Below are 27,749 nucleotides of genomic sequence, written 5' to 3'. Positions count from 1 at the left end.
TATTGCATTCTTAGTAAGTTCTAAGGGTTCCCCGCATATTTTTTTTAAGTGCGAATGCACTTCTTAAGCGACCCTGAACCTGCGTCTACCGGCGATGTCCGCATAGCATACCCACGTGGGGGATTGGCCAGGAATCTCCTCGTCTTCCTTGGCAACGGAGGGAGATGGGCGCGCGCTGCCTGGCCGCTGACATGGCACATACCCACGTGGGGGATTGGCCAGGAATCGGGCGTGACCATCTCCGCTAACACGAAACCTGAGGAGCGGTGAAGCATGCAGCGTATAAGTGTATTAAGTGCGAATGCACTTCTTAAGCGACCCTGAACCTGCGTCCACCGGCGATGTCCGCATAGCATACCCACGTGGGGAATTGGCCAGGAATCTCCTCGTCTTCCTTGGCAACGGGGGGAGACGGGCGCGCGCTGCCTGGCCGCTGACATGGCACATACCCACGTGGGGGATTGGCCAGGAATCGGGCGTGAGAAGGGCTAATGCACCCGCTTAAAGGAGTACTGACACGAAATTTCAAAGCTGAGATCCGCTCTAGCAATCAAGTACAACGACAACACAAATAGGTGTCTGTGAATAAATGCATCTTTCTTTCTTTGTAGTTGTGTGTGTGTGTGTGATCTCTCTTTCGCGAACATTACCGAACCGCGCAAATTCAACTCGTGCATTCGCACTTTCACATTCTTCCCCTCGGGGAAATGCGGGGAATTTTTTCCACTGCCGGAGGTTTGGAAATTGCCAGTTTGAGTGGTTAGCGGAAGTTTCCCTTAGACGATCGGAAATCCGGTCGCTATAGGGTTGTACATTTTCGTAGAGGGGCTAACTGCGCTTGCGTATTTAGGGCGCGCACGGCATGTACAAAAACGGTTGCCTGAGCCGCTTACGCTGCACCGGGCAGGTGTCAAGAAAGAAGCGAGGCAGAGCAAAACGAACAAATGAATCGCAAATCAGTAATCTAAAAGTTTGTAGAGGGATGTAGAGAACATGGTAGAGGAATTTTATGTTGAAAAAGGAAAATCTGGTAATTCTAAGGGAAGTGCTTTGCTGTTTTGAGGGTAGGGCAGGTTACTTGAGAACGAAGAGATCACAGGTAAATATAACGAACATTACTCTATATGCGTGGTCTGGAGAATGGGAGGAGGAGGAGGTAGCCTTTATTGTGGCAGGAAGACTCTACGTCAAGTGGGGGAAGGGGAAATAGAAGGGGGGGGGGTTGTAACTTGGGACATCTTAAATGAGTACAGTTCGACCCAAAACAGGTGGGCTCCTTAAGAATGCTGAAGAGGCCGCGTGGGGTGAGGAGAGCAGGCTCACGACTCTAGACTGCTCGCGCTAGACCGCTTTTTAGGGAAAAGTGTGCAATTAAAGCCAGCATGGAGGGTTCCAATGTACGAGGGTCGATGTAAAGAGAGGCTGTATTTGGAGGAGGCTTGAAGGTTCTGTAGCGCACGAACTTCGGGCAGTGCCAAATTAGGTGCTGGAGATTGGCGGGAGTGGGGGAGGCGCAGAAGGGACATCGAGGCGGTAGAGACGGGGTGTACCATTTCCGGAAGGTCTCAGGGGTAAGGCTAGCATTAGCAAAATATTTGTTTGGGAAGAGAAGCGATTGGGCACACAGCCTTGGAATGCGGTCGCCCCCACCCAAATTCATGTGAGAGGAAAATTCGCTTTGCCGGATCCCTAGGATTTAGAGGTAGTACAGAGAAAGTGAACTACAGGGCTGTAGGGGTGATTTAGGAAGATTAAAATTATGGTGTAAGAAGCACAGAGAGGGGAATACAGCTTAGGACAGCTGTCACGTGTAACCAAGAAGAGTTTAATTGGTATTCCCCCGTAACACCAGCGCTCAGACGGAAACAATAGTACAGCATAGAAAAGTATTATATTCTTTGGTGAGGTGGCACACGTCATCCCCCCATTACGGAGGGGATAAAATCAATCAATCAATCAATCAATCAATCAATCAATCAATCAATCAATCAATCAATCAATCAATCAATCAATCAATCAATCAATCAATCAATCAATCAGTCAGACAATCAATTAATAAATCAATCAGTAGATCAATCAGTCAGTCAGTCATTCAGTCAATCAATCAATCAATCAACCAGTCAGTCAGTCAGTCAGTCAATCAATCAATCACAATCAATCAATCAATCAATCAATCAATCAATCAATCAATCAATCAATCAATCAATCAATCAATCAATCAATCAATCAATCAATCAGCGAATCGCTCACTTAAGGAGTTGGTTCTCCCGGCTTCTGTAATAATGTAGCTCTAAAATGCGGGGTGCTTGTAATTGAACCCGCTATACCCCATAGCGTCAGGCAGCGTTTTCTTTGTCTATATAATTTTTTTTGTTGTGTTCGGCGCCGCTCCAGCCGATTCGTATTGTTTGTCTGGGGGGTGCTTTTATCTCTAATCTGTCTAACACCGTCATTTAACCTAAGATTTCATTTATTGTGGTAAAAATCAATCCGACTTTATATTCAAATAAAGACAGAAATGTTAGGTAATTTGCGGAAGTTGCCCTGAAATATGTTGAAAGTTTGCTTACCGCTAAGAAATTTTGAGCCTTGCCCCGAGTGCTAGTGGTTTCGGGAGTTCTTGCGCATATATACTCTTCATGGGCGCGCCGTTTGTTATGGCAGAAATGCGTTTTGCAACGAAAGCTGAGAACATTTCCTAAAATAAAGGCAAAGCAAATGGGCGATGCGAAAATACACAAGGAAAATCCTTCTGGATTACACCGCGATGTTCTTTGCATATCAGATAATTTAGACACACTTTAGAGGGCTTAGGCGTGGCATGGCATGACCTCCTTTATTCGCACGAGAATGTAAAAGCAATGCAGTTGTTTTTTCTTTGTTTTTTTTTGTTTTTTGTCAAGCTATGCGAGCCCGTTTCTGCGTGTATTGGTAGGTCCGTCGCGACTACGTGATGTTTTAATGCTCGTAAGTATACCGTGGTGGTTGCGTTGGTAGGTGACGGTTTTAGCTGCAACGGGCGCCTTTTGTAGCGTGAGCTACATTGGCCGAGGTTGAGCAGTTTCGCGTGGCTCCTGGAGAGCCGTGCTGCGCATGCCCGAGGAACAGTGACGTCACACGGCGCACAGAACGTTGCTCGCTGCCCGGCTTCTCTCTCACACCCCACGCGCCCCGCGTCTTCGCCGACCTCCGTTCCGGACGTGGCGGCCCGGTCCATTTGATGATCAGAAATGTCAGAAGTCTCAGAAATTTCCTAATTAATACGTGGAATGAAAGGGCCTTCGAACGAACGAATCTTCCGTTGTAGCGGTGGTAGGACAGCGCTTACATAAGTTACTTTGTCTTCGTCCCTGCTGACATTACTCTGAGAGTCAGAACACACACGCATACTCCTATTTTGCACGTCAAGTGCAAAATAGGAGTAGAGTGCTGTCAAGTACGTACCAAAAGAAATGGAGACACAATACCAAAGACAAGTGCTTGAAGGTACAAGGACAAGGACATAGCTTCATCATCCACGATTGGGCCCCTTTTTTGGCAAGGCAGTGCAAGTTATATCCGGCCCCAAAGCACGTGAGATAAGCGATTTTTGGCACTCCCCCACGTCATGCGTTGTAACCTTCCAATGCCACCTGAATTATCGCACACCCCCTTGCTCCCCGCGATAAGGAAACGATATCACTGACGCACCGCCTTCCTACCCGTGCAAGCACTGCTTCGATCACGTGAACAATTGAAGTTGGTACGGGGCTAGGACAAAGGCGACCGACCGAACCCGGCAAGGCGATAGACGCAGCTGACGCAAGAATCTCAATTTCAAGTTGAATTCTCTCCTTACCATCTGTTGTAGTAGACACATTGAAACTGGGGCGGTATTGTGGAGTTTTGTCCCTTTTGCGTCTCTTTCAAAAGTGTCCCTTTTGGCGAGCCCTTATTGGCTAAAAGCAAACAACCGGAAGTGACGTAACGCAAGCGCGGCAAACCTACTGCCAACGCTCACTGCTTAACCGGAAGTACGTCACGAGAAAGGGGCGCAAAAGGGATGTTTTCAAAAGGGACAGTTACGAGAATACCACCCTTGGTGTCTGCCATTTTACCAGGACACTGTGCTAGCGGGTCTATGATTGTAGCATCGGACTGGATGATCTAACTGCGCATGCGCAACTCAGCCCAGAGCATGGCCTGAGCGTATTAAAGATTAACGGATGAAATGGTCTATTGAAATGTCTTAGCGAGAAAATAAGGCGGAATGAACTTTTTCCAAGTGCTTTAAATGCGGATGCCCTTGGTTGGCTCTTATCTGAGTCGCCACTGATGACGGATGCGGTGGACACAGCGGGCCTAATTTCAAACAGATTGTACCTGGCATTCGGTGGCCACTGCGCAATCGCTAATTCATCGGACGGCCTGGCGGCCGCATTGGGGAACGCATCATAAAGATTCGTCAACAGCTCGCACAAAAAGGCAGCTTCGCGAATGAAGTTAAAAAAGTAAAGCACGATCTGCATGACAACCGAGCCTGGTAGGATAATAACATGAATGCACTTCGTGATTAAGTCATATAGTACAGCGGCCCAACCAGCAACCATGGTCGAAAGAGCCCCCAGTTCTGCTCTTGATAATCGCCGCTAAAACGGTTTTCTCGGCGTGGACAGAGGTCATTTTCAATTACATTGCGCTTCTTGAAAGGCGAGTTACAGTTCTACGCAACTGTACGCCAACCGTGAAATCCCATGTATATCGAAGTGAGGTCTGAATTAAAATACCCAAAATTATTTAACAGCTTTTCTAAGAACTAATGGTTTATCAGGAGTACATCCCACGCAAAAATATCGTATGGTCTGCTATTGAAAATTCTTTTTATGGTTATCGGTAGCTATTTGTCCCGATTAGCTATAGGCGTTCCTATGGCTGTCTTTAGCGATTTGTATCGACATTCCTATGGGTGTCTTTAGCTTCTATAGTCATAGAGATGCGATAAGAAGAGCTAAAGACAGCCACACAACCATCCATGGAAAAAGCAAAAGACACCATTAGGAATGTCGATACGAATAGCTAAAAACAACCATAGAACCGGCTATAGAAGGCGCTAAAGACACCTGTAAGAATGTCGATACGAATAGTTAGACAACCATAGAGCCGTCTATAAAAGAAGCTAAAGACACCCAAAGGAATATCGATACGAATAGCTAAGGACTTTTGTAGGATTGTGGACACGAATCGCTGAAGACAGCGATAGAAACGTCTATAGTTAATTGGGCCAAATAGTTAAAGACAACCATAAAAAGGATTTTTTATAGCCGACCATACAATATTTTTGCGTGGGATGAAACTTCGCAGGGTTGTAGAGTCGTCTTAACTGTAAATGTGGCATAATATTTAGCATCCAACGTGTATTGGAATGCCAGTGACCGCAATGTTTCGGGACGACAATACTTACCCGACATTCACATGTTTGATACAGGAAAACACTTGAACATTTACAATGTCCAACAATTCGGTTTTACACGCCGAAGCTACACCGGGTCTGTGAGGTCCTCTGTAGGGGAAGGATACGCAATGATTCTGTCATTCTCAGGATGTTTAACGTGCGCCAAAATTTGGACAAACGGGCGCTTTTCTATTTAGCTTACACCAGAATTGCTGGCCGCAACCGGGATCAAACCCGCGTCCTGAGGCTTACCGCCACAATACTTTAACCACTTAGCGAAAACGACTGGTAATTTACAGCATCACGGCGAAGTAAGTACTAATTAGAAAAACGGGAATTTTAAAACGTTTGCACAGCTATGCCAGCGTCTAAATGTGCGCTGATTTTACAATCCCCGCCGCAGTACGCAAATTGCAAGTGTCTTCGAAAGTACGCTTCTCAGAACACGCCTTTACAAAATGAGGCGGTTGGAGTTAAGACGGGGAGGGTTGCGCGCTAATATCTGTGTCGCATATAAGATTTTTTGCGAACGGAATATCGGAACGACCCTCTGATACGCATTTTTCGTTTATTATGGTTCACCGCAGGTTGTGCAACGAGAATACGCGGTTAATCGGTCATGTTCATTGCGAACAATACACTCTCATGATCCGTTTTCCGGAAATATGTCGTTCGACTCTCAAGTAGTATATTACCACAACATTGCTCTCCGGTGATTCTCCTTTTTCCGTTCGTGGCGAAGTGGGGAAATACTCACTAGGAAGGTTACATTAGGCGAAAGCATGAAAATTATTCATCGATATGGGCTCTGGCAGCCTCGAGTAGCGCCAAATGGTGACATATTTCTGGTGTTGTTTTTGTGAATTCTATTTGAAAGATGGAATAAAATAAACTATCTAGTCTACGGGGCAGCGGGCGATTTGAGCGTTCTTCGTGCCTCCCGTGGGGGTTGGGCGTTGCAGAATGGAAACAGCGCATGCGCAGCATGCCGTCGAGGAGGCAAACATAGTGGCGTTGTAATTCATCTCAGCGAATATGCAATGCGAACAAAATACTTTTGTAAGCTCCCCAGTTTCTATTGTCATCTAATGCGTAAGCCTACTCCACTCCACTAAACAAGAGCCCCTTCAATGTAGGCTTCACTACTATACGGAAACGCATTGCTGAGAAGGCACTTTCTGAGGACACGTTTCACCAGCGGGGTATCAAAATATGAAGACCTGGTGCTTCTTTATTCAATGACTTTTATGACCCGAGACCCAATGTATCACTAGAAAGTACGACACACTGAGTGCCTTTAAAGTTGTCTTGACTAATTATCACAAATTTTTATTACTGTTATTTAGGCGGTCTAAAACGAATTAATTAACACGATGTGGCTATAACTTATTATCACCGTGTGAATGTGTGTGTATGATCTTATCATGAAATCATGAATTTCTGAGAACGTTTGTAATGAGCAGTATTAATCAGTAATCCCATATGCAGATTAATGTTGTAACCTGTATATCGAAGCCTGTACAGTATGTTACTCTTGTAAAATGTATGCCTTCCTTCTTTAGATTTGTTGCGTGTACAACGTTTCATACTAAATGTCGAGTAGAGTATGTAATGTGTACTATAGTCTACGGAATGTGTAATCCCACAGGGTTCTAAAAACTCTGACGTGTATTGTGTATGTCCCATGAGAGATTGGCGGGATATTTAAATAAATAAATAAATAAATAAATAAATAAATAAATAAATAAATAAATAAATAAATAAATAACATCTGAAGGCCTTAGGCCCTTTAATTAATATTATTTTCTTACGCAAGAAAAGTGCGACAAATCAAACGATTTCGAACAGACGCACTGACATTCTCGCTTAGTCCACATAGAAATACATTTACAAAGTCTCAGGACACCTGCGCATTTCTTATGGCTTTGGAACGCCAAAACGTGAACGTCCGGTTGAACGCTCCAGGAATCTTGCTTCCGCATCGCATTGTCGCAGGGCTTTGTAGTCATTGCCGCTGGAAATGCCTTGCTTCGCGATCCGCCTTAACGCTCTCGAATGGCTTCGATCTGACTCCTATGCGTTGCGCCGCAGCTCGCTCACGCTGCCGCGTAATGGGAGAGTTGACGACGACGGTGAACTTGGCTGCTTGCCGGTTCACTCCTTTGGCTGCTTTGTTCCTCTGCGATTAATCGGCGGTGTAGTGACGTGGACGAGCAGAGTCCAAAGGGATAGCCAACCGGGTTTTGTGAAGTGCCGGTCGTCTACCCCATATGAAAGCCAGCGTTTTGCATTGGGGGGTGACCACGAGGAATTTCTAAATAAATTGGCGAAAAAAATTTAATCTTTAACTAAACTTTATCTGAAACCTGGCGCCATGTAATTTATAAACGTGACATTACCATTCACATGTAAACAGCTACGTTCGGTTTTAATGTGTCATGCAAAAACCTCACAAAAGAAATGAAAGACCACTCTATTATTGGTTTACCTAGGGACAAGTTCATTTTCCAACACTTGTCCAGCGGAAAGTATGCGCCGCACGGTTCACCTTCTTTGTTGACAGCATTCGTTTTGGCTGCTGGTTCTACAAATTCCGCTTTCTTACGCCCCAGGGCCCTGCCAGAAAAATTGGTTCTGTTATACGTGTTTTCAGTGACGCCACTTCATTTGCGATAGAGGGCATATGCTGCACAGAAATCGGTTGGCTGTCCTTTTAAGCTCGCGCTAAGGCTGTGGAACGCCGCCGAAAAAGTCGTTTTTCGGACCCAGACGTCGACGCCGTCGCCGGCCTTCTCGGCCAACTGTTCATTTCATGCCTTCGCATTAAATTATTCTCACCTGAATTTGACGCCGTCGTTCCACGGATCAGAAATAATTGCGCGCCGTTCCACTCTGTTTACGCGATACAGTTTACCCTGGCGTGCACGTATTCCACCGACCTACGTGCCGATGAGTGCTTTCGGAATCCGCCGTACTGCCTCGAGATGACGGTCATGCTCTGTGGCCTAGAAAGATTAAGAAGGAGCGGTCGCTGTTTTGGCCCCTCGGCGGCCGTTCAGCCTCCGCCAACTCCGTGTTGGGTGAACGAACGATATTGCGCGCTTGAAAATAAATGGTGCGCTCCCTTCAAGAGGCGTACACGACCGGCATTGTTTCCTTCCTAAACGACACGGAGGACGCACACGTACGCTGCTCTTCAGTGTTTATATCAAGGTCGAAACAATGGGACGAGTGGAAATCGAATATATTAGGGGAAGCCCCGAAACTAGCTTCAAAAGAGACCCAACGTTCCCCGGACGACTTTGTGCTTAATTAAACAAAATCGCACCTTTGCTCGAACTTCTCACTCTCTCTTTTACCGCCAATGACTGGACGTAGACAACGCACCAAGAAAAAAATAACAAGATCGCTTTCGTAAGCGCTGTTCAGAATCTCCAGTCTGTCGTTCTTTTGATGTGGCGGCCGGGAACGACCAGCATTGTGAAAACCTGCGTTGTCACCTAGATCTAAATTTAATAAAGCAGTGCGGCGCCAATCGCTTTATCGAAATCGCTTTATTAGAAATCTCGGTGTAACTGGAAGCATTTCGTACTCTCCATGGCAGTGCATGGGGAGCGAATAATCCCCACTTTTAACGAAATAGCGCCTATAACGAAGCCAGTTTCCAGTCCCGAAGGCTCCGCAATTAGGAGGCTTTACTGCACGTTTTGCTGCGAAGGCTTCATTGTTAGCAACTGTGTATTATATACCTAAATTCATAGCAATGAGTTCTTTAAGCCGATTTTGAACAAGTCAAGTCAAGTCAAGTCAAAAGATTTTATTATAAATAGAATGTTGAGTACATATTTGGGATATACAGAAGGAGGTACCAAAGTCACAGACTGCAACGGGACCTTTTATAAAGATTGACGTACGTGATTTTACAAAGTGCAGCAAACAGGAGATTCGATGAAAAGCGTGTTTTCAGCATAAACATCTAGACAGTACGTTATTATTAGCTAGATTGTAGATGTTATGTTCCATAAAATGTCAGTGAACATAAAATATAAATTTAATAAAACACTCAATACGAATATCTAGAAAAAATTGAATTAATAAAACAAGACAATCAAATAGTACATATGTAAAACGAAGAAAAAGTAGAAAACTTTATAAGTAATTGTAACAATATTGATTTCGAGATTTCGAAGTGAGAATGAGCAGGGAGTAGACTGCGTAATCGGAGTCACTTTTTTTACACTCTAGGAGTGGGTGCAAGGGAGGGGGGGGGGGGGGTAGTATACTTTTGTTTTCACACTCGTAACGTTGTATTCATTTTTAATACTGTTTCTTTGTTAGACCAAAGTTTTTCTTTGCGGAGTTCCTGGTCGCGTGCAAAGTGATAAGTCGTTCTGCGTAATCACGGATGTCGACGCATATATACGTTACGAGTTAGTCAAGCAACATCAATAATTTGGGCGCCACTCCCGCTCGTTCATAGGTGCTAGGTGGTTCTAGTTGCGGGTGATGATGATGATGAAGGTCCATGTCCGGAAAATCAATGAATGAATGAATGAATGAATGAATGAATGAATGAATGAATCAATCAGGCAAGAATGCCTAAGCCCGTTTCCCGTTAGAAGTTTCCGTTATTTATCAATAATCGCCATGGACAGCCACTCGCCTGGTCCAGCCAGCTTCCAGTTTCGATATGTCGTTGGACGGATGAATTCAATAGCGGTCGGCGAAAATAATCACTAACAGCGGTGACGCCATGTTTTCCAGAGAAGATTCCTTCACACCAATAAAAATTTCCAACCTTGCTGGAGGTCGCAATATCAAATAGGGTCAAGGCAGAACAAAACGATGAATGGAGGGTCAGTTGAAAGCTTAATCGTCGCAACTTTGCCACTGCGACTGTTGATGTGTGAAATGGCGTGTGGTGTTTTCCGTTAAAGTGACAACCGCGAAATCGCCTAATTCAATTCTGTGCCTAACAGGGGACTCGCATAACATCTATAGGTGATCGTATACACCTGGGTAGATAGGCGAGCGTTGCGGATGGCTCCGGAATAAGTTTTAGTGCCTGGGGAGCTTTAACGTCCATTCAGGCAACGCCGCCCAACCCGGCCACCTGCGGATCTTAAACGTGTGCCAAAAGTTCGAAACACGGACGTTTTAGTCTCCCCATTCAAAAAGCGGTTGCCGCAGCGAGTCTAGACTCCTAAAACCCGCGTCTTTGGGCTTAGCAGCGCAACGCCTTAACCACTGAGCCGCCACGGCGGGTGATGGTGGAACCAGCAGACGGACAAGTTTAAAGCGTTCTTTTGCAAAACCCTTTTTTGCCGTTCGATTTAAGTACCTCGAAAATAAACAAAGGAAATACACAAAGGCAGCCACAGACCTGCCTTCGTTTACAAATTATGATGACAAAATTCTATTTGTGATCATCTTTCAACATTTTGTCCACTGGTAATAAAAGAGAGCCAATCACCTCCACACCATAAGGCTTCCTTTTTATCGGTCCTTGCAATAGACGCGCCCCACATAAAAGATAGAGCAAACGTTTAATGATGAGGACAGTATCAAAGTTGGGAGGTGGAGGAGGCGCCGAACTCTATCTACTTACCCCACGCCGAGGCAGTGGCGCCTAGCGGTCTATAGATTACGGGAGATGTAAGATATCTGTACGGACGGATAGGGCTCATATACACACAGCCTGTCGTTCCACCTACCCTTCAGCCGACAGTCACAGGCGGTGCCAACAACTAATCAAAGAACTAATAGAAAATGTCGCCGAGTTACGAACCGAAGAGATATCCACTTTGGCTTGGGTGGAAAGGGACAGCGTGAATCAGTTCTGCAAACGGACCGAAAGACACTCACAAGGGCGCAATCATAGCGCTCTGTTTGCCCTATTCGGCCACCCTCGCTGCAGCACAGGCAATCGCGCGTGATGCGAGTACGCAGATCTCGCCACTCGATAAATGAAAAAAAAAAAATTGTGGGTGGGATTAGCGCGCGCAATTATCTTTCCGTATTTCTGCACAGTTCATTGCGGGGCCGGCGCCTATTGGCTGGCACACTGACGGGACACCAAGCTCCGCCCAAGCTAAGCCTAACTGCCGCGTGTTCTTCTAGCGCAACGGCGCTGTTATCGACAACCCAGAGCACGCTGTTCGTTCCACCAAACCGTCGGTTGTTTCCGCGGAGGCCGGCGAGTTGAGGGGGAAGGGTGATGTCGATGGGCGGGGCATCATCGTTCACGGAGGGGAGGATCTCGATAAGTCCTCGACGAGAGCGAGGGATAAGAAGGAGCTGCGGATGTTTTCGTTATCTCCGCTGGCGCAAGAAGTGTATCGTCCCCCTCGTCCTCACGTGGTCAGCGAGCATCGCAACACAGTAGAAAAACATTGAGGGGACGCACTCCGAGTTGCATATCCTCCGAAGTGTGGGCGCCGCAGCAGTTAGCTGCTAAGTTGTGGGTCACGGCAGCGTGACGGCGCGGGCGTGCTCTGAGGTTAACCGACCCATCCGGCTACCATCGGGCGCTTCCCTCGGCTCTCACGAACCTCAACTCAGCACGCGCTCTGTTATTCGACGTGATTGCCAAGTCTATCCACAACTTGCTGCTCCCGGAAGGGTTTCGAAAGCAGTCCCGAAGACGATTCATGTCGTGGTAATCCACTTTCCTCGGTGACCCTTCCATGCTTTGAGGACTCCCGAAGATTCTCACCGAGCTCTGACCTGTTCCCTTGCCGGCCAAGTCGAATCTCCTTACACTGCGCAGGCAGCGCACATTCCTCGTCAACACCGTCGTTCGGTAAGCAAAGGGAGAACCACGTGTTCCATCTTGCGGATCCTCACATTGTAAATGCGCGATATTTCCGATAAGCTCGCGTGCCTGACCAGATCGATTATTGGCAGCTCGAAATGAGACTTGTTACGTATTTTTATGTTCAAGGCGGTCGAATGCGCATTAGATTAAGGCTTTGCTCGCATTTGAGGCCTTCAGTGATGGTCGGTCAGTGCGTGAATGCAGGGGCGTCCCAAGTTTTACCAGAAGGGCCCATGCCGAATTGCGCCCCAGCGCAAGGGGCTGTGGGAAAGAGACATTCTCGGTGACAACGGGGCTGATGCTGTATCGATAGCACAAGGGTAGATGAGGAGAGGAAATTTGCGACGTCCAACGAGCGTCTTGATGACTGAAGGACACACAGCGTTTGCTATGACGCGCAATGTGGTTCTAGGACCTCTTGTCACTCCTTTCTTCTCGGCGTGGTTTAGTTTGTTAAACATTGTTTGCATTGGAGGCAACAGCTTCGCATTGTCTGATACCACGTTCGCACTGTAACTAACAGGTCTATATTCTACTTGTATTGCTAAAAAGAGATTGCTACGGAAGCCTGGCCCCATTCCATGTAGTACCTATGTAACACGTGTTGCCGCTGGGCATGAGGTCAACGCGTACACTTATATCTGGTCGATGGAACTGTGGGCAGGAGTTTTCGTATTGGTCATCCCAGGGGTTTGGTGACAGCCACGGCATGCCATTAAAACGACGCCGTGGATGCTTTCAAAATTAGCTTCTTTGACTTAAAGCACTAGTGAGCAGTTCGAGGGCTTCAGAATCATGCGCAATGTGGTCATTGTACTGATTTAAGCAACCACTAGTTCAATAAACTAAATAAGAAAACATTATGAAGACATCGTTTACGCTGCACAACAGTCTGTTCCTCAGAGAAGCGGAGCTATAGACGCTGGTAAACTTAGGGGGCTCAGCTGCGTATAATACAGTGGATCAGATAGGAATAAAGTGTGTACGTGCCGTTCAATCTCAGCTTGATGTTGTCAGTGTAAATGTGCAGCAGTGCATTGTAAGCGTAAGCTTGCTTCCGACTGTGGGTCTTCATTCTGCTGGTGGAAAAGGAAACCCTCCGTCGCGCCACGCGTGCTTTACTTCCACCGCGTGGAACTGACCTCCCCAGTGTTCCCGCTCGTTGGAAGGAGGTCGTGCTGCGGAGGCTTCGGGTTGGGGTGGCGTTATCCCCAGCAGTTACACACCCTTGGCCTTCCCGATATAACTCCCCGTTTGCGGACATTTGCCCCTTTTGCGTGCTTCTGCGTCAGGAGCTGACGTTGAACATTTGATCTGGACTTGCCCAGGCCTTAGAGACGTTGGAACGCAACACCTCCGACACAGGGCTCCATTCTGGCAAACCCCCAGATCTAACGCGCTGGATATGGGGTCCCCAGCACCGGTCTCTTCTTGATTTTTTGTGCGCTACGGGTGCAGTGTTGTGCATATGAGAATATTTTCTTAGCCGTAGGGCAACCTTTCGCACACACAAAAAAAAATTATTGTGCAAATACCCGAGGTTTAATATTTCACAGAAAAATTCAGAGATTATTTACCTTGGAGTGTCAACGAACATGCCCTGGTCATACACGTACGCTCTATACACATAGTGGTATTAGAAAGGAGGTAGCTTTGAGGTGTAATTAAAGCACCGACAATGAATATCATAAGCTCTTAAGATTTGAATTTCTGTCAAACGTTTTTTTATGTATCATTATTTCTTAAATGATTTTTTATTGTGGCTACTGTTCAATCTTTTAGTTTGGTTGTTATTTGTGTCATTCTGAGGACAACGTAACGTATGGGTGAACTGAACACCATTTTGATTTACCGAACATACTGAATCTACAGGCTAGAGCGAACGGTTTGAAAACTGGTTAACACTGGACAACTTTGCGACCAAAATTTGCCATCCCTTCCTAAAGAGAGTAGATAGAAGGGCGAAAGCTGAAAGTGCATCGAACCTTCGCTGAAAGCGTGTCTAATCGGCCCTCAAACCCTCAAAGACCCAAATCGCAAACGACGAACGGACCCATGCGACAATTTTTCGCCCACTAAGTATACGCATCTAGGAACGATCCAAATATATACCGATACGTGGTTTATGAGAAAGATATACTATCGTGCTCCTTCCTCGTCATCGATGCGAGTCTGATCTCATCCATAGAACAGTTTCTTTTTCGCGATTTCTCAAGTAACCGTTTTGACGCAATGAAAGAAGCCCGGTTTCATGCAAGCTCCGCGTGTCTAGAGATCTTATCGGAGCTTTTAGGTCGACCAACCAGTCTATGGGAAAAACAATAGTTTTTTGACCGAACGCCTTTGGTCCCAATAAGACAGATCGCGTTTCAAAATACTACAGGGACGCACTTCTGTGGAATATTCTTCGGCATTCCTACCTTCCCGCGTGTTTTGCTTACGGTACTGTATACCAATCAACCTTCTCGAAGTTCACACCACGTTTAACGAACGTGTTTCGACAGTGCTGCGCGGACGTGGTGACTTCCTAGGGCTGGTAACCGCGATTGTTGTCGCCATAACTAAGTGAAATCTGTGCCAGCATGGGTGTTCGGGGGGTGAAACAAACGTCGGCAATACAAGAGCCGCGTTTCTTAAGACATCTGCAGTCACGTGCTGCGGTTGGCATAGCGCTATTACGCAAATGCCAGTATTGCACCGACAAAGGTGTTGATGGAAAATGATTTTTAGTATACGCAGATGTGTTCACTTCTCTGAAAGAAAGAAGGGGGGGGGGGGGGGCAGATACCTCTACACTTTTTGTTTTCAGCTGATAAACGACTATGTTCTACAGTGGCCCATTTTTGTGGTATTTTAAAACGTCGTGCCCTCGATAATTCTTTCCGCACCCGTATGGTTATCACAAGTGTGAGAAGGGTGATTGAACGTTTTATTGGGGAGCAGAGCCCTGGGGAAGATTCCTTATTTCAGGACCATCAATACCGTCCCACTTCTTGGGCCCTCTTCATCAGCCCAAAGCTAGTTATCCTGGTACAAGCTAGATAGAGCTACCTCAAGGTTCTTGGTGGAGGGGACGTGCTGGGCGGAGCTCTGATCCCAGCCCCACATGAGTGGGTGCAGGAGCCTCACAGAAGCTGCCTTGCAAGAGGTGCAACGTCGGGCCACTAGTGGGCTGTAACGTGGTGTAAAAAGGGGTTCACTTGGATGCCTCGAAGGAGACACTCGTGTTCCTTATGGAGATGTTTATGTTTTGTGTGCACTACATACAGGGTATTCGCTCGATGCTGTATTGCTGTGTGATTTCTAGGAAAGACAGTAGTGCACAGATCTGCCACTAGCTGCACGCCCAATGCCTGGCTCGCCTTGTGGGTTAGGTCGTGGGCAGCTGTTGGCGCCGCACCATTGCTGCGAAGAACGGCAGCATGAGCTGGAGACTACATAATTTTGATGAGACATTGTGCTAGCCGTTGTAGATGAATTTGGCGATTTGCGGGTACCTTTTCTGACGGTTTTATTTTACATGCCAGAAGCTGGCACCACATAATGGGACGCTTTGACAGCTGTGTGAAGGGTGAACTGCAAAAGATTTGGAGCGTAGAACCAAAGTGATGATAATGGTGGATGGTACCATAATGCTGCCTGCGGGTTCGCATGCACCTAATGTCGGGATCGGCCAGCATTCGCGCTTCTGAAGTGTTAATTCTTAGCCAGCTACAAGTGTCCGTACCCCCACTGCCATGCGTACGTCTTCAACCAAGGCGTTGTCAATTAACCTTGTGATAACAAAATATTCCTTATTTCACCCTACGCAGAATCACCGCCATGTCCCGATCAACCACCACCGCACTACTCCTGTCCGCCGCCTTGGTCCTATTGCTGGCCAGCACGCGGGCGGGCTGTCGCGCCATGCCCGTCCAGTCCGGCGGCGTGGACGGCGGCAACGCCGTGGCTGCCGGTAGCAACTGCACCAAGGACTCACGAGCCAAGGCCATCTGCGACGAGTGCATTTATGTGACGGGCGCCAGGGAGTCGTACGAGCCGTGTTGCGCGAACCTCAACAACCTGCAGGACTACTGCGAGCACTTCCTGCGCTACTCGCCGGACTCTATCGTCAACGACACGGCGATCAGAGAGCGTCGCCGCCATTGATGGCATGCACAACTTCCAGAACAACTGCGTCTGGTTCTCAATACTCGTTTTTGAAATCTTGGTGTCACTGGTGACGTGCAATTTGTGAAATGTCGTATTATCACGCTGTGGAAGGTCAGCTGCTGCACGTCCACGAGGCCAGGGCAAGAGCACATCAAGGGACACACTTCACTCAGCGCGATTATGGGGCTGTCCAGAGACTGAGCATGTGAACTTATGCCTGACGGTTACTTTTCCAGGAGACCACTGTGTTTTATTACGGATGCTTCTGCCATAATGACATGAAAGAGCCCTTGCTAGCCTCCGACATTGAATTCTTGTGTTCCGTGATCTGGTTCTTGATACTAAAGAACACATAGGTGGCTGTACGACCAGCGCAACGTTGCTGGAAGTCCCATCGTTGCCAGCCCGCATGAATTATTATAAAGACCTTCACAGAAATGAGTACGAGTTTCCGAGATGTGCCATCAATGTCCCTGAAGAAATTTTTGTATAAGCGAGCTGTTCGTGTTTGTGAACATGTGAATACTATAGTAGTAAGTCTTGCATCAGTATTATTTACAGTTTGTTTCCGCATAACTGCGTTAGAGGAAGCAAAACACAACTGAACTGTTGCGTTAAAAGGCCGCAACAGCGTGAGTGATCGGCAACCAGTTTGCGTAAGAATAGATGCTGTTCATTCAGCAAAGGAGATATTTTGGCGAGGAGGCACCTTTCAAGCAATATTCACTGGATTTGTACGTCTTACCTGCATGAACCAGCGAAATCCTCTGTGGCGAAGACGATTCCGGTATGTGTTCGATGCTTCGAACCATCTATTTCCTGGGCCTCCTTAGATAAACTGCAACAAAAGCGAGCAGTTTTGAAGATCTGTTTGCACATTTTACAGCGAGAAGAAGTATTTATTGACACACGCGCGACTCAAAATTGACCATAAAAATAGATATATACTGGGCTCTCGTTTCAACGGAATCACCTTATTGAAATTCACGTTTTACTCGTCTTTTTCTTATAGCCCCAACTTCAGTGTGTGGAGAGCAACGCACACCCGGTTTTGGCGAAATTACTCTTATAATAAACTCAGTTTCTTTCTTGACAGCTTCGTTGTAACCAGGATACACTCTAGTTGTATCCCTAACTGAAGTATGCTGCGAGGCATTTAGCTATTGCACTGAGCATTGATGCTCGAGAGTAGTTGCACACGATTTAGAGTGTGAGTCGGTGACTGTGTACATATAGCTGTAAATAGCGCTCATTGTTGACATGCGAAGTCTCGCTCACATGCTTGGTTGTTTATTTAATTACTGCCATGATCCCCTGTACGCGAGGTGACGAATTCTAACGAGGCGGCAACATTTATCCTTCTCTTTTCATTTGTATAAAGTTCACGCACAGTTGACGTTTAACACTCATTGTAAGTGCCACGCTCAAGGCTGGTGTGGTAGAAGAATACGAGCGAGTACAAGGCAGAATACATCCCAGCCTCTCACTTCACCCGACATGCAGGAGCAAAGCCTGAAGGTTATTTTTCTCACGCATAGTTCGTTGTAAGGCTCGTCACTCAGCATGTTTCACATGTGCTTGTATATACTTCATTATGCTGACACCATTTGTACATATTTCTGGCTATGCTTGCGATCATGTGTGTACGGCGTTCAGAATAAAAACAGAAGATGAAATTGCCTATTGTGTTTCGTTGTTTGAGTGTCAGTATTCTGTGGGGAGTGCACCAGAAAAATGTGCCCGTGGAGTGGCAATAATAACTCCTTGCATCCGCGCAAAAATGCGTACTGGCGAAGGTAAGACATTTATTCGTTACAGTTGCGCAAAGTGATGGGAAACAAGTAAATGTAAAAAAAAATCCGCACACTTAGGTCTGCTCACATGCTATTGCGACAGCAGCTTCGCCTTTGCGTTCCCGTAATTCTTCGTTACTTTGCCCCTTAGCTCACTCAGCCGCATTACTTTTCTCCCATGCCTCTTCTGATGCACGTTCCCTATGCGGCCGAGTCTCATGATGGCCGCTGAAATACATGCTGTAGGACCCATTACACACACTCACACCTACGATGCAAGCAGCATTAGGAGGCGGGAGACAGCTCGCACTCTTTTCATGTGAGTACTACTTCCTTAGAATGAGCATTCGTGCGGAGCTCGACCCTGGAGACCCAGACCACCCTCGTCTCAGGGCCCAATAGGTCGCGGGGGCCCAGAGCCACCACTCCCCCTTACCCAGCCGTAAATAAAGTGGTTCTCTCTCTCACTCTCTGCGTGGCTGGTGTGCACACGTTCTCTTCACGTGCCGTCGCGTGCATCTGTGTTATGAAGACACGTGAGCGCTGCACGCACTAGCACCACTATTGCTCCGCGGCAGGCGACGTGCTTGGAGTAAGGTCTTTTTTCTTTCCGCTACACACGGAAACATTATTAGTCCGGACTTACACGGAAGAAAGGGGCTTTTTGTGCCGTGGAGGACAGATTGCTTTAGCTGCAAATCCCCGGAGGTGAAGGACCATGTTTTTTTTCATTGTTGGGAGGGCGTATATTTTTGGGGTGTTTTACTGAGGACCATTTGCAAAGAATTCCCGCTACACCTTCATGGCATCAGGTATCTCCCCGTAGACAAACAGGATGCCGTTTTACTTAGTCATGGCGCTGGGCCTCCACAGCATACGGCGCTCACACCCAGCAAGACTGTACAGCGACGTAGATGCCCGTTCTGTAAAGCAGTATGTCAGAGAAAGTGTAGGTAGCTTTGTGGAGGTTATTAAATCACAAGAGGTCTCGCCTGGGTGGCTGCCAAAAATAGAGCAGCTTACGTCATTGAAGGAGTTTTAAAGGACATCACTAGCCCTCAGTCGGGCAGCCTCGCCACGTTGTTGTTTTATGATCATTTACGCGGTTTATCTGTGATGTGTTGCGTATTGTCCAATCCCGGCAGTAAAGAAAAGAAGAAGCTGATGTACAGCAGCGGTAACGCAGTCGGCTCTTATACTGGATAGAGACCCATGGTTCGGTTACGCTGTGAACTCAGATTTGTTTTTTACTCATTTACAGCGGCCGTTGTATGTACCGTACAACAACAATAACGCCCCTTTTTCGCACTAGGGCACCTCATGGTCCACATTAAAATGGATGGCATATAAGAGCGATGCCGCCGTTAAAGATTTATTTGAACGCGGTGGTACTCTGGCACCCTTCATCGGCTTTCACATTGCTCCATAAAGACGTAATACAAAATTGTTTAGTCTTGAAGAACGACCATTTAGTAACACACTCAGCTCCTTTTAAATGATGGAAGATGCTTTTTTAACAAAAAGAAATGCAGTAAGTATTGAGATCTGAAATTGAGCGCTACAACCACGCGTTATGGGCAGTAGTGATTCAATAGAGGCCAGCATTAGGTACGTAATTATCTGTGCGTTCACTGCATGTCAACATTCCAATGACACCGTTACGTGGCGAGAGGATAAATGATACGAACCATGATTGAGAGTGACGTCTGCCATGAGAGATCTCGAACTCGCCTACGTGTCATGCACCTCTTTCTTGGAGGCGGGGCCCACAGCGGTATAATTCATTGTGTCTTAATCCTCCTCTTGTTACAGTACGACCGAACGGGATAGACGCGACACAATAATTGCCCAGTTATGTGTTTTCGGCTGTGGCTTGGGCCGGCAGCCGCCATTTGGACAAATAAGATTGTGAAACGTAATAGAGAAACGGCAGGGAAGTGGCTGGGGAGTTTTTTTATTGCGCCATTTTGGCCCAGTGCATCAAAGGAATTGTAAGATAAAAAAAAAACGAAGTGATGGGAAACAAGCGGCTTCATGCACTACAGAATGCCGTGTAGGCCAGTCTCAGCAAAGAAGTTCAAGAGCTGCTTGTGAAGAGGACCGTGCGTCCACCGATGAATATCGGGGGGGCGGCCTGGCCGATGTCCTGGGGCTACCATATGCCGGCTTCGGGCTGATTGGAGTCCTGAACATGTCCCCAGGAGGTAGTCTAATGTCGCTTCCGCAGCGAAAACAGGGCAGTAGGAGCAGATTGCATAGGTCACCGTAAGGCTAGAAGTCCACGTTGCACGACCAGCCGTCGTCAATGAAACGCCCAGGCGAATTCCCCGGAGCGTGACCTCCTGACGGCGGGTTAAGCAGCCAAGAAGGTCTGTCCCACGCGGAGGAAGAAGGGCACGCGTGCAGCGCTGAAGATACTCCGAGCCATGAAGAGAAAACACAAGTTTGGTTCATTCAAACGATTGCCTCGTTAGAATCATACTTACACCACTTTTAACGCAAACTTCGCTCAAACAAGATGGGAATGTCCACGCGACCCACTAGCTCATTTCCCGCAACAGAACCTATGATGTCATACCAGACAGATCGGCGATTGGCAGAGGGCGGCAAAAGCAAACGCAAACTAGGCAGAGCTTATAAGCTTGCCGAACGAGCTATTTACGCTTAAATTTGGGCACATTCTTTTGAAAGTCCTAAGAATGGTGGGACAAACAGTGAAATTTACGAAAGCACACGTAAACATAGAAGTACCGATGCCTACGCTTCTGTTGGTACTGCGCGCACTATGCTTGGTTTAGCTGCACAGAACTGCGGGGCTTTGGGGTTGTTGCAGACGACACTGGCCGATTGACGCAAGCGACGATGGCTTACGTGACCGTATTTGTTGAGCGAGCACCATGTTTCACAAAACGGTTGTCTCCATGAACAAAACAAGCCAGGTACAAATACGTTCACAAACAAACCAAAGGCAGAAAATGGCTTGCCACGGTGTGGTGGCGCTATCTAGGTCCACGAACGGTAAACAAGGCCATGTGATGTCATTGCAGACACGAAAACGCACGATTTAGCGGAAAAATCAAAATTTTAGCTTACGTAATTAATTTCTCAGTGAATAAAGTACCGTTTTTATTCGGACAAACGCTGGGAGCACTATAAAACACGAAATCTTTCGAATAACACAAAGTTGTCTTTTGTCTTCATGGCTGAAGAGCGTCCTGTACTGACGGCTCACCACTGCTTTCTCTGTTCTCCCAAACATATCGTTATTAAAGACGATAGTCTTTCTTGGGCTACTTGAATGCAGAAATTTGGGTCTGTCCCTCGATTCAGCTGCCCGGCTAAAGTTAATGGAGAGGTTGAATGATACGCTTATGTACCCACAACCATCCTTCAGCATCTAGATCTTGTGGCAGTGTTTATACTTGTGAACATTGTTGAATAAAGCCAAATCATTACGCAGATTTGAGGCGAGAAATCAATACATCAGTGATATTTGCAGTGTTCCTTTATATAAAAATACAGAGATGTTTAATTTTTTGCGATAGAAACGAAATACGCCGTCGCCTACAGTGGCCGCCATCGCCCGCGACACCAGCCCCCCTGGCGGATGAAAAAATACGCCGTCTGTCATCATCGCCCGTGACACTCGCCCTCCGCACGGCGTTCAGAGATGTTCAACAATAACGGAACATTCCAGCAGATGACGCGTGGAATGCGCGTGGAGAAGGGCCTTACGAAGGAGCAGTGCAGCGCGGTTAAATTGAATGGATCTACATGTGGTAGACGCACTATCGTCTTAAAACGACATGTTCAACGAAGTGAGCAGATGCGTGGCTAATTATTTGTTTGAAGTTTGCTGTAAGGTTACTACCATAGTTTTAGCGCTTTAGGGGCAAAGAAGTTTTTTTTATGGACCAAACTTGCAATTTACCTTCATTCTGGAGCATTTTGGAGCATTATAAGTGCTGCTAAAAATAGACAAGTTATAATAAATTAGCGTAACGATGTGGTTGTTAAGCCTGACAAGTGTTGTGTTGTTTTAAATAAAGCGGTTGCCTCTTCTTAATCAGTGTGTTCCCAGCTGTTTTCCGCCACTACATAATGTGAGTTTTCCACAGATGGAGCCAATTATTATAGACTGGGGTGGTGTGAGTAAATTTATTACTAATTTGACAGTTTCCTCAACCACAAGCCCGAAAATGATCAATTTGAAGATGTTGAAATGTACGGGATTATTTACGTCTATAATGGTTGCTCTGATTTTTGAGCAATCGGTGCTCTCTTGTACCTTGCCCAGCGATTGGAAGACGGGAAAGGTGGTTCCGGCTCATAAATCAGGCAATATTCATTCGGTTAATAACCACCTCCCCATTTCTTCAACGTCAATTTCTTGCAAACTTTTAGAATACATCCCATATTCATACGTTATTGAATTCCTCGACACTAACTCGTTTTTTAATGTGTCCCAGCATGGTTTCAGACGGATGCTCTCTTGCGAAACCCAACTAATATCTTTGACAAATGATTTGTTTTCTAACGCTGACACAGGAGGAGACACCGATTGCATCTTTCTCGACTTCTCTAAAACATTCGACACCGTTTCTCATGACCTATTAATTTTTAAACTGAGACAGCTTAACACAGATGAGAACGTTCTTGGGTGGATCAGAGACTTCCTCTCAAACCGGACACAATACGTAACAGCTAACAATTACTCATCTCATTCTTGTGCAGCTAAATCGGGAGTTTTGCAGGGCTCGGTACTGGGTCCTCTACTTTTTCTTATTTACACTAATGATCTTCCTGATTGTGTTAAATTGTCGTCAATTAAGCTTTTGGGGGACGATTGTGCAATGTATCATAAAATTACTAACCCAAGCAAAGTCCACAGGCTTCAAGAAGATCTTAACAACGTGTTTAGCTGGTGTGATAAATGGCTGATAAAAGTAAACGTTAACAAGTGCAAAAGAATGCGTGTAACTAGGAGCAGCAAACAGGTTTCAAGCTTGTATTTTCTTAATAACTCGGCTTTATGGCCTGTTAACACGTACAAATACCTCGGTCTCCAGATCTCAAGCAACCTAACCTGGAATGCACATGTTGACTACGTAATTAACAATGCCAATCGCATGCTTGGTTATCTGCGTCGCAATTTTGTCTCTGCGCCTAGCTCGCCTAAATTAACTCTGTACAAAACACTAGTCCGTACGAAGCTACAGTACGCCTGCGCCGTCTGGGACCCTTCTCAAACTTCACTCGTCACAGCCTTAGAAGCAGTATAAAACCGAGCAGTTCGCTTTGTGCGGTCAAATTATTCTCGACACGCCAGCGTAACAATGATGAAAGCATCCCTCCACCTTCGTGCTCTTTCACTGCGTCGGAAGTGTTATCGCCTTTGCATATTTCATAAAATTTTCTACCCCAACCCGATTCTCAAACAAGCCCTTTTCAGCCGTCCCGTGTACATATATTCTCGATCTGACCACATGCATAAATTAGGCGTGCCGGCAAGCCATACTAAGATGTATCACTATTCCTTCATTCCTACAACCAGCAATGAGTGGAACCACCTTCCTGCCTCCATCGTTGATATACGCGATCATCTTAGATTCAAGATTGCTGTACAAAATGCCCTGAATTGACAATTGACAATGTGCTCTATTTTTCCCCTACGTACCAGCTTTGTACCACTCCTTTCTGTAGAGCCTCCGGGCCTTGAAAGTATTCTAAATAAAGAAAAATGCCCATGTCAAATTTTTGTGGATTGTTACGACGTAGTGAGTGTCCGTATTCCAACGTACAACCCGCGAGCGCGTCGGGTTGTGAAAGCGTATGTCTGTGTGAATATATTTTCACGTCGCTGCCAGTGGGCATCGAGGAATCTGCCACTAGCCACTAAAAGTTGTTGTGGTTCTCACCTGCTAATTCGTTTCAGTAGGTATGTGAGAATTTAACCGTGGTCTGTTGACGCGGCAGCAGAACCCGGAGCTGAATTGGCCGTTAGCTTCTGACGGCAGTTTTCGTCATTGGCCTGTGTGAATTGTGAATGGCTACCTTGAAGTCTCAGCCAAATAAAAATTGTTTAATTGGCAGTGAGCTTCTCAAAGCCGCTGCCATCATCACTGCCGAATTAAAATTAGTGGGGATGATCTTGGGCCGGCGAAGCCAGTGTGGTATATTGATGAGTTTTCAGTCTAGAAGGAGCCGATGACGATTTTTTTTACGTTATCTGCCTACAAGGATCTGGACACGGCTCTGTTGTCGCCACTTGAGCCAAGTATAGGGTGGCTTACGCTCACGCAGTAAAAGCCGCTCCAAAAATAAAACGTCTTTCTTTCCTTCTTTTTTTTCTAAAAGCAGCTGCGTCTCGGTAAGAGCAATAGGAGAGATTGGGCGGCTTTCCGGCTGATTTGTTACGAATGCTTTGAAGGGTTCGGATGCGGCAAGACATGTTTCATCAATGCCACCACGAAAAATCAAGGTTGATAAAAAGGAGAAGCAATTTAAAAATTTATGCACATTATTAGACAATTCTGAACATCTTAACACAGTTTAACCTTCTGCACACTGGACGCCTTCCGTTATGTCTACCTCCTTTCACCCAAACCAAGTCGGGGTGATTGATAAAGGTGGGGGCGGCATGCATTGTACGGACTCGCGGATATGTGCGCTGGAAATTCGTGCTAGAGCTAGAGATACAGGTGACTGCGTTCGGTATCGCAAGTCTTAATCATTGTTCAAGGGTGAGTCATGAGTGGATCATATATTAGGCAAATGCCTATTTTCTTCCTTGCGTTCCTATCGCCCTACGTTGATATATGAGCATGAATTAGAGCTTGAATTAGAGCATGAATTAGAGCATGAATTAGAGCATGAATTAGAGCGTTGCAATATTTGAGTGAACATTTAAGTAAGAGTATATTTTTATCCCCCCGTGATGAGGCCGAAGTACTGTCAGTATATAGAGATATAAAAAATAGCAACAGTGATGACGCTGTTAACGTTAAGATCAAACCCATTAAGTATGTATTAGATATAATATGTCCTATCTTAACTTATATTTATAATTTGTCATTGGCTTCTGGTGTCTTTCCAAATGAAAGGAAAAAGGCGAAAGTCATTGTTCTTCACAAAGGCGGTCCTAATGATGCTTTAAATAATTATAGGTACCTGTCTATTCGTCCGGTGTTCTCGAAAAGGTCTCGAAAAATTAATATTGCAGCGCCTTTCCAATTTCTTCGATAAATACAATGTAATGAAGTCTAAGCAATTTGGTTTCAGGCCTAGATCCTCCATAGAGTTGGCACTACTTCGTCAAAAGGAAATAATTATCAGTAATATAGAACGTAAAAATATTACGCTTGGTATATTTGTTTACTTATCGAAATCTTTTGACAGGATTATTCATTCCACTCTCCTTCAAAAACTGTCGATATATGTTATTAGAAAAAAAGCCCTTGAAATAATTAGCAGCTATTTAAATAATTGTCTCCAGTATGTGTCTATTGGCAATCATCGTTCAGGTTATTCTACTTTAAAACACGGTGTTCCTCAGGGAAGCATCCTTGCTTTTTAAATACATATTGCTTTTTAATATACATATATAAATGATTTAGTACAAATAGATAACGAAGATCAGTATGTGATATATGCTGATGACACCAGCTTAATTTTTTAGGGTACTGATGCTAACCTTTTAGTACTTAAGGCTAATCGTTTGTTGTATGAATACATGAATGGTCCATGAGAAATGCACTGAATATTAACTCACTGAAAACCAAAGCAATATTTTTAGAGCTAAAAACGTGAAGTACAACACCGTTGATCACCTCAGGTTCGGGAATGAGGTAATTGAAATAGCTAACGTTGTGAAAGCTTAGGAGTACGGTTCAATAAATGTATGCTCTGGGGCAGCCATTTTGCGCAAATCCAGACAAGCATTGCGCGTGTAGTAGGTATTCTTCGTATATAAGGTGCAATGGATGCTGCCAACGAAAACTAAACTTTTGATTTACCATGGACTATTTCAGTCACATCTCAACTACTCTCTTTAGTATGGGAGACCACAACAGCCAAGAATATGCACAAATTTTCAGTATTACAGAGCCAGGGCTTACGGGCAATTGCTCGTGTTCCACCTTTACCATCGTCCAGTCCCTTGTTTTCTAAATACCGCGTTATTAACGTCAATCACCTTTACGACTTTCGCCTTCTCCAACTATACAAAACTCAAGTGCAAAACAATGTTACTTTTCTGTCTGACAGCGCTAGCTTAAACGAGGACCTAATTTCCCATTACACACAACACCCTGAACACTGGCACATAAAACCTTCTCGCACAAATTACGGTCTCCAGACTCTAATGTACACTTTGCCTTTAGCGCTAAACAAATATGATTACGACGATTTATCTATTCGGTCTACGTCTTACGGTACCCTCCGGAATATGTTTTTATGTTTTTACAATACAGCATGAATACCCCAATTTGATGTAATTGGTTTACACAAATATTTTATTGCGCTTGCATTTGCTTAGTTTTTTTTTGTTTGGTTGTTTTTTGTTTGCTCGCATTTTGTATTTTGTATTTTCCCCCTGCCTCGTCACTGCTTATTGAGTTGCGGAGGGCGAGAGCTCCGTCAAGCCACGAGTACAGCGGCTTTTTTTTTCCCGCCTCCTCGGCCATTGTACTTGACTGGAATAAAGAAATTCAACTTCAGCTTCAAGAAGGGCTTTTATGGTGTTCTTACATGACCTATAAATGCCTATTTTAGAGTTTACGCCTAAATGTTTATAAATGCAAACAAATGCCTATTTCCAAAATCGGTGCCGATATAAATACTATTCAGCCTCAAATTTCGCTTTCGAGTGCAGTTGGAAATTGGTATTCAAGTTACCGGCAAAATTGAGTGTTGTCAACCCTATGGGGTGCAACTTAGTCCCCTAGTTCAACCAACTCCCGGAAAACAACCACGGAGAGACGTCACGGGAAGTAAGGAGTAAAGAGCACAAAAAAAAAAAAGAAGTGACGAACGCGTTGCTTTTGTTTTGTTTGTAATTTACTTTTTTGTGGTCCGTTCAAGGAAAAGTTGCCGTATACCCCTTTCACCAGAGGCCACGGTCGCAACCTGCTGTGGACATGGTTAGTAACTGTTCAGTATTACTGCTCGGGCATCAAGGCCGTGATCAATGGCTTTTGCGTGCTGCGGTCAGGCAGGCTCAAGTTGTCCTCTCTGGGGGTAGCGTCTAAGGAGACTTCGCATACTTGTGTACCAACTTCACGTTCTTCGGGAACAGTATAAAGGAAATTGAAAGCTTAGGAGAAACTCTAAACAAGAACATTTCGAAAAATCTTCGCGCACAGCCAGGAATCGACGCCATTTCTGAAGTACCAAAAACCGGAAAGACTCGTGAGAAGTTGCAATAGCTCTTGGACAAGAATGAGCGATTTTCTGTCCATAAAGAAGTTTCGGAGTGTTTGCTGGCGAGAACTCTAGGATTCCAGCATCGGTTAAGCCATCAAATGTTCCCAAGTGCAACTGCACTCCGATAACATCT

General features: G+C 45.7%; 1 protein-coding gene across 2 annotated transcripts in view; it reads left to right on the top strand.

The window, feature by feature from the left end:
- LOC144162474 (uncharacterized) overlaps positions 1-18,080 on the top strand; it is an 84,409-nt gene extending 66,329 nt beyond the window's left edge. Inside the window, exons 1-2 of one of the 2 annotated variants that reach the window (XM_077693014.1) lie at positions 11,794-12,233; positions 16,061-18,080. In XM_077693014.1, the coding sequence (XP_077549140.1) occupies positions 16,071-16,397 (327 nt within the window). In that variant the 5' untranslated portion in view covers positions 11,794-12,233; positions 16,061-16,070 and the 3' untranslated portion in view covers positions 16,398-18,080. Of the gene's footprint in view, positions 1-11,793; positions 12,234-16,060 lie in introns of those variants that run through there. The other variant, XM_077693015.1, reaches the window with a different exon arrangement.
- Positions 18,081-27,749: the final 9,669 nt, after the last annotated feature.

This window comes from Haemaphysalis longicornis, unplaced genomic scaffold (genome assembly GCF_048455015.1).
Source record: "Haemaphysalis longicornis isolate Haplotype H1 unplaced genomic scaffold, Haemaphysalis longicornis Haplotype H1 scaffold_12, whole genome shotgun sequence".
NCBI lineage: Eukaryota > Metazoa > Arthropoda > Arachnida > Ixodida > Ixodidae > Haemaphysalis > Haemaphysalis longicornis.
Note: the sequence above shows the minus strand (reverse complement) of the source record. Positions and strands in the feature narration are given on the sequence as shown.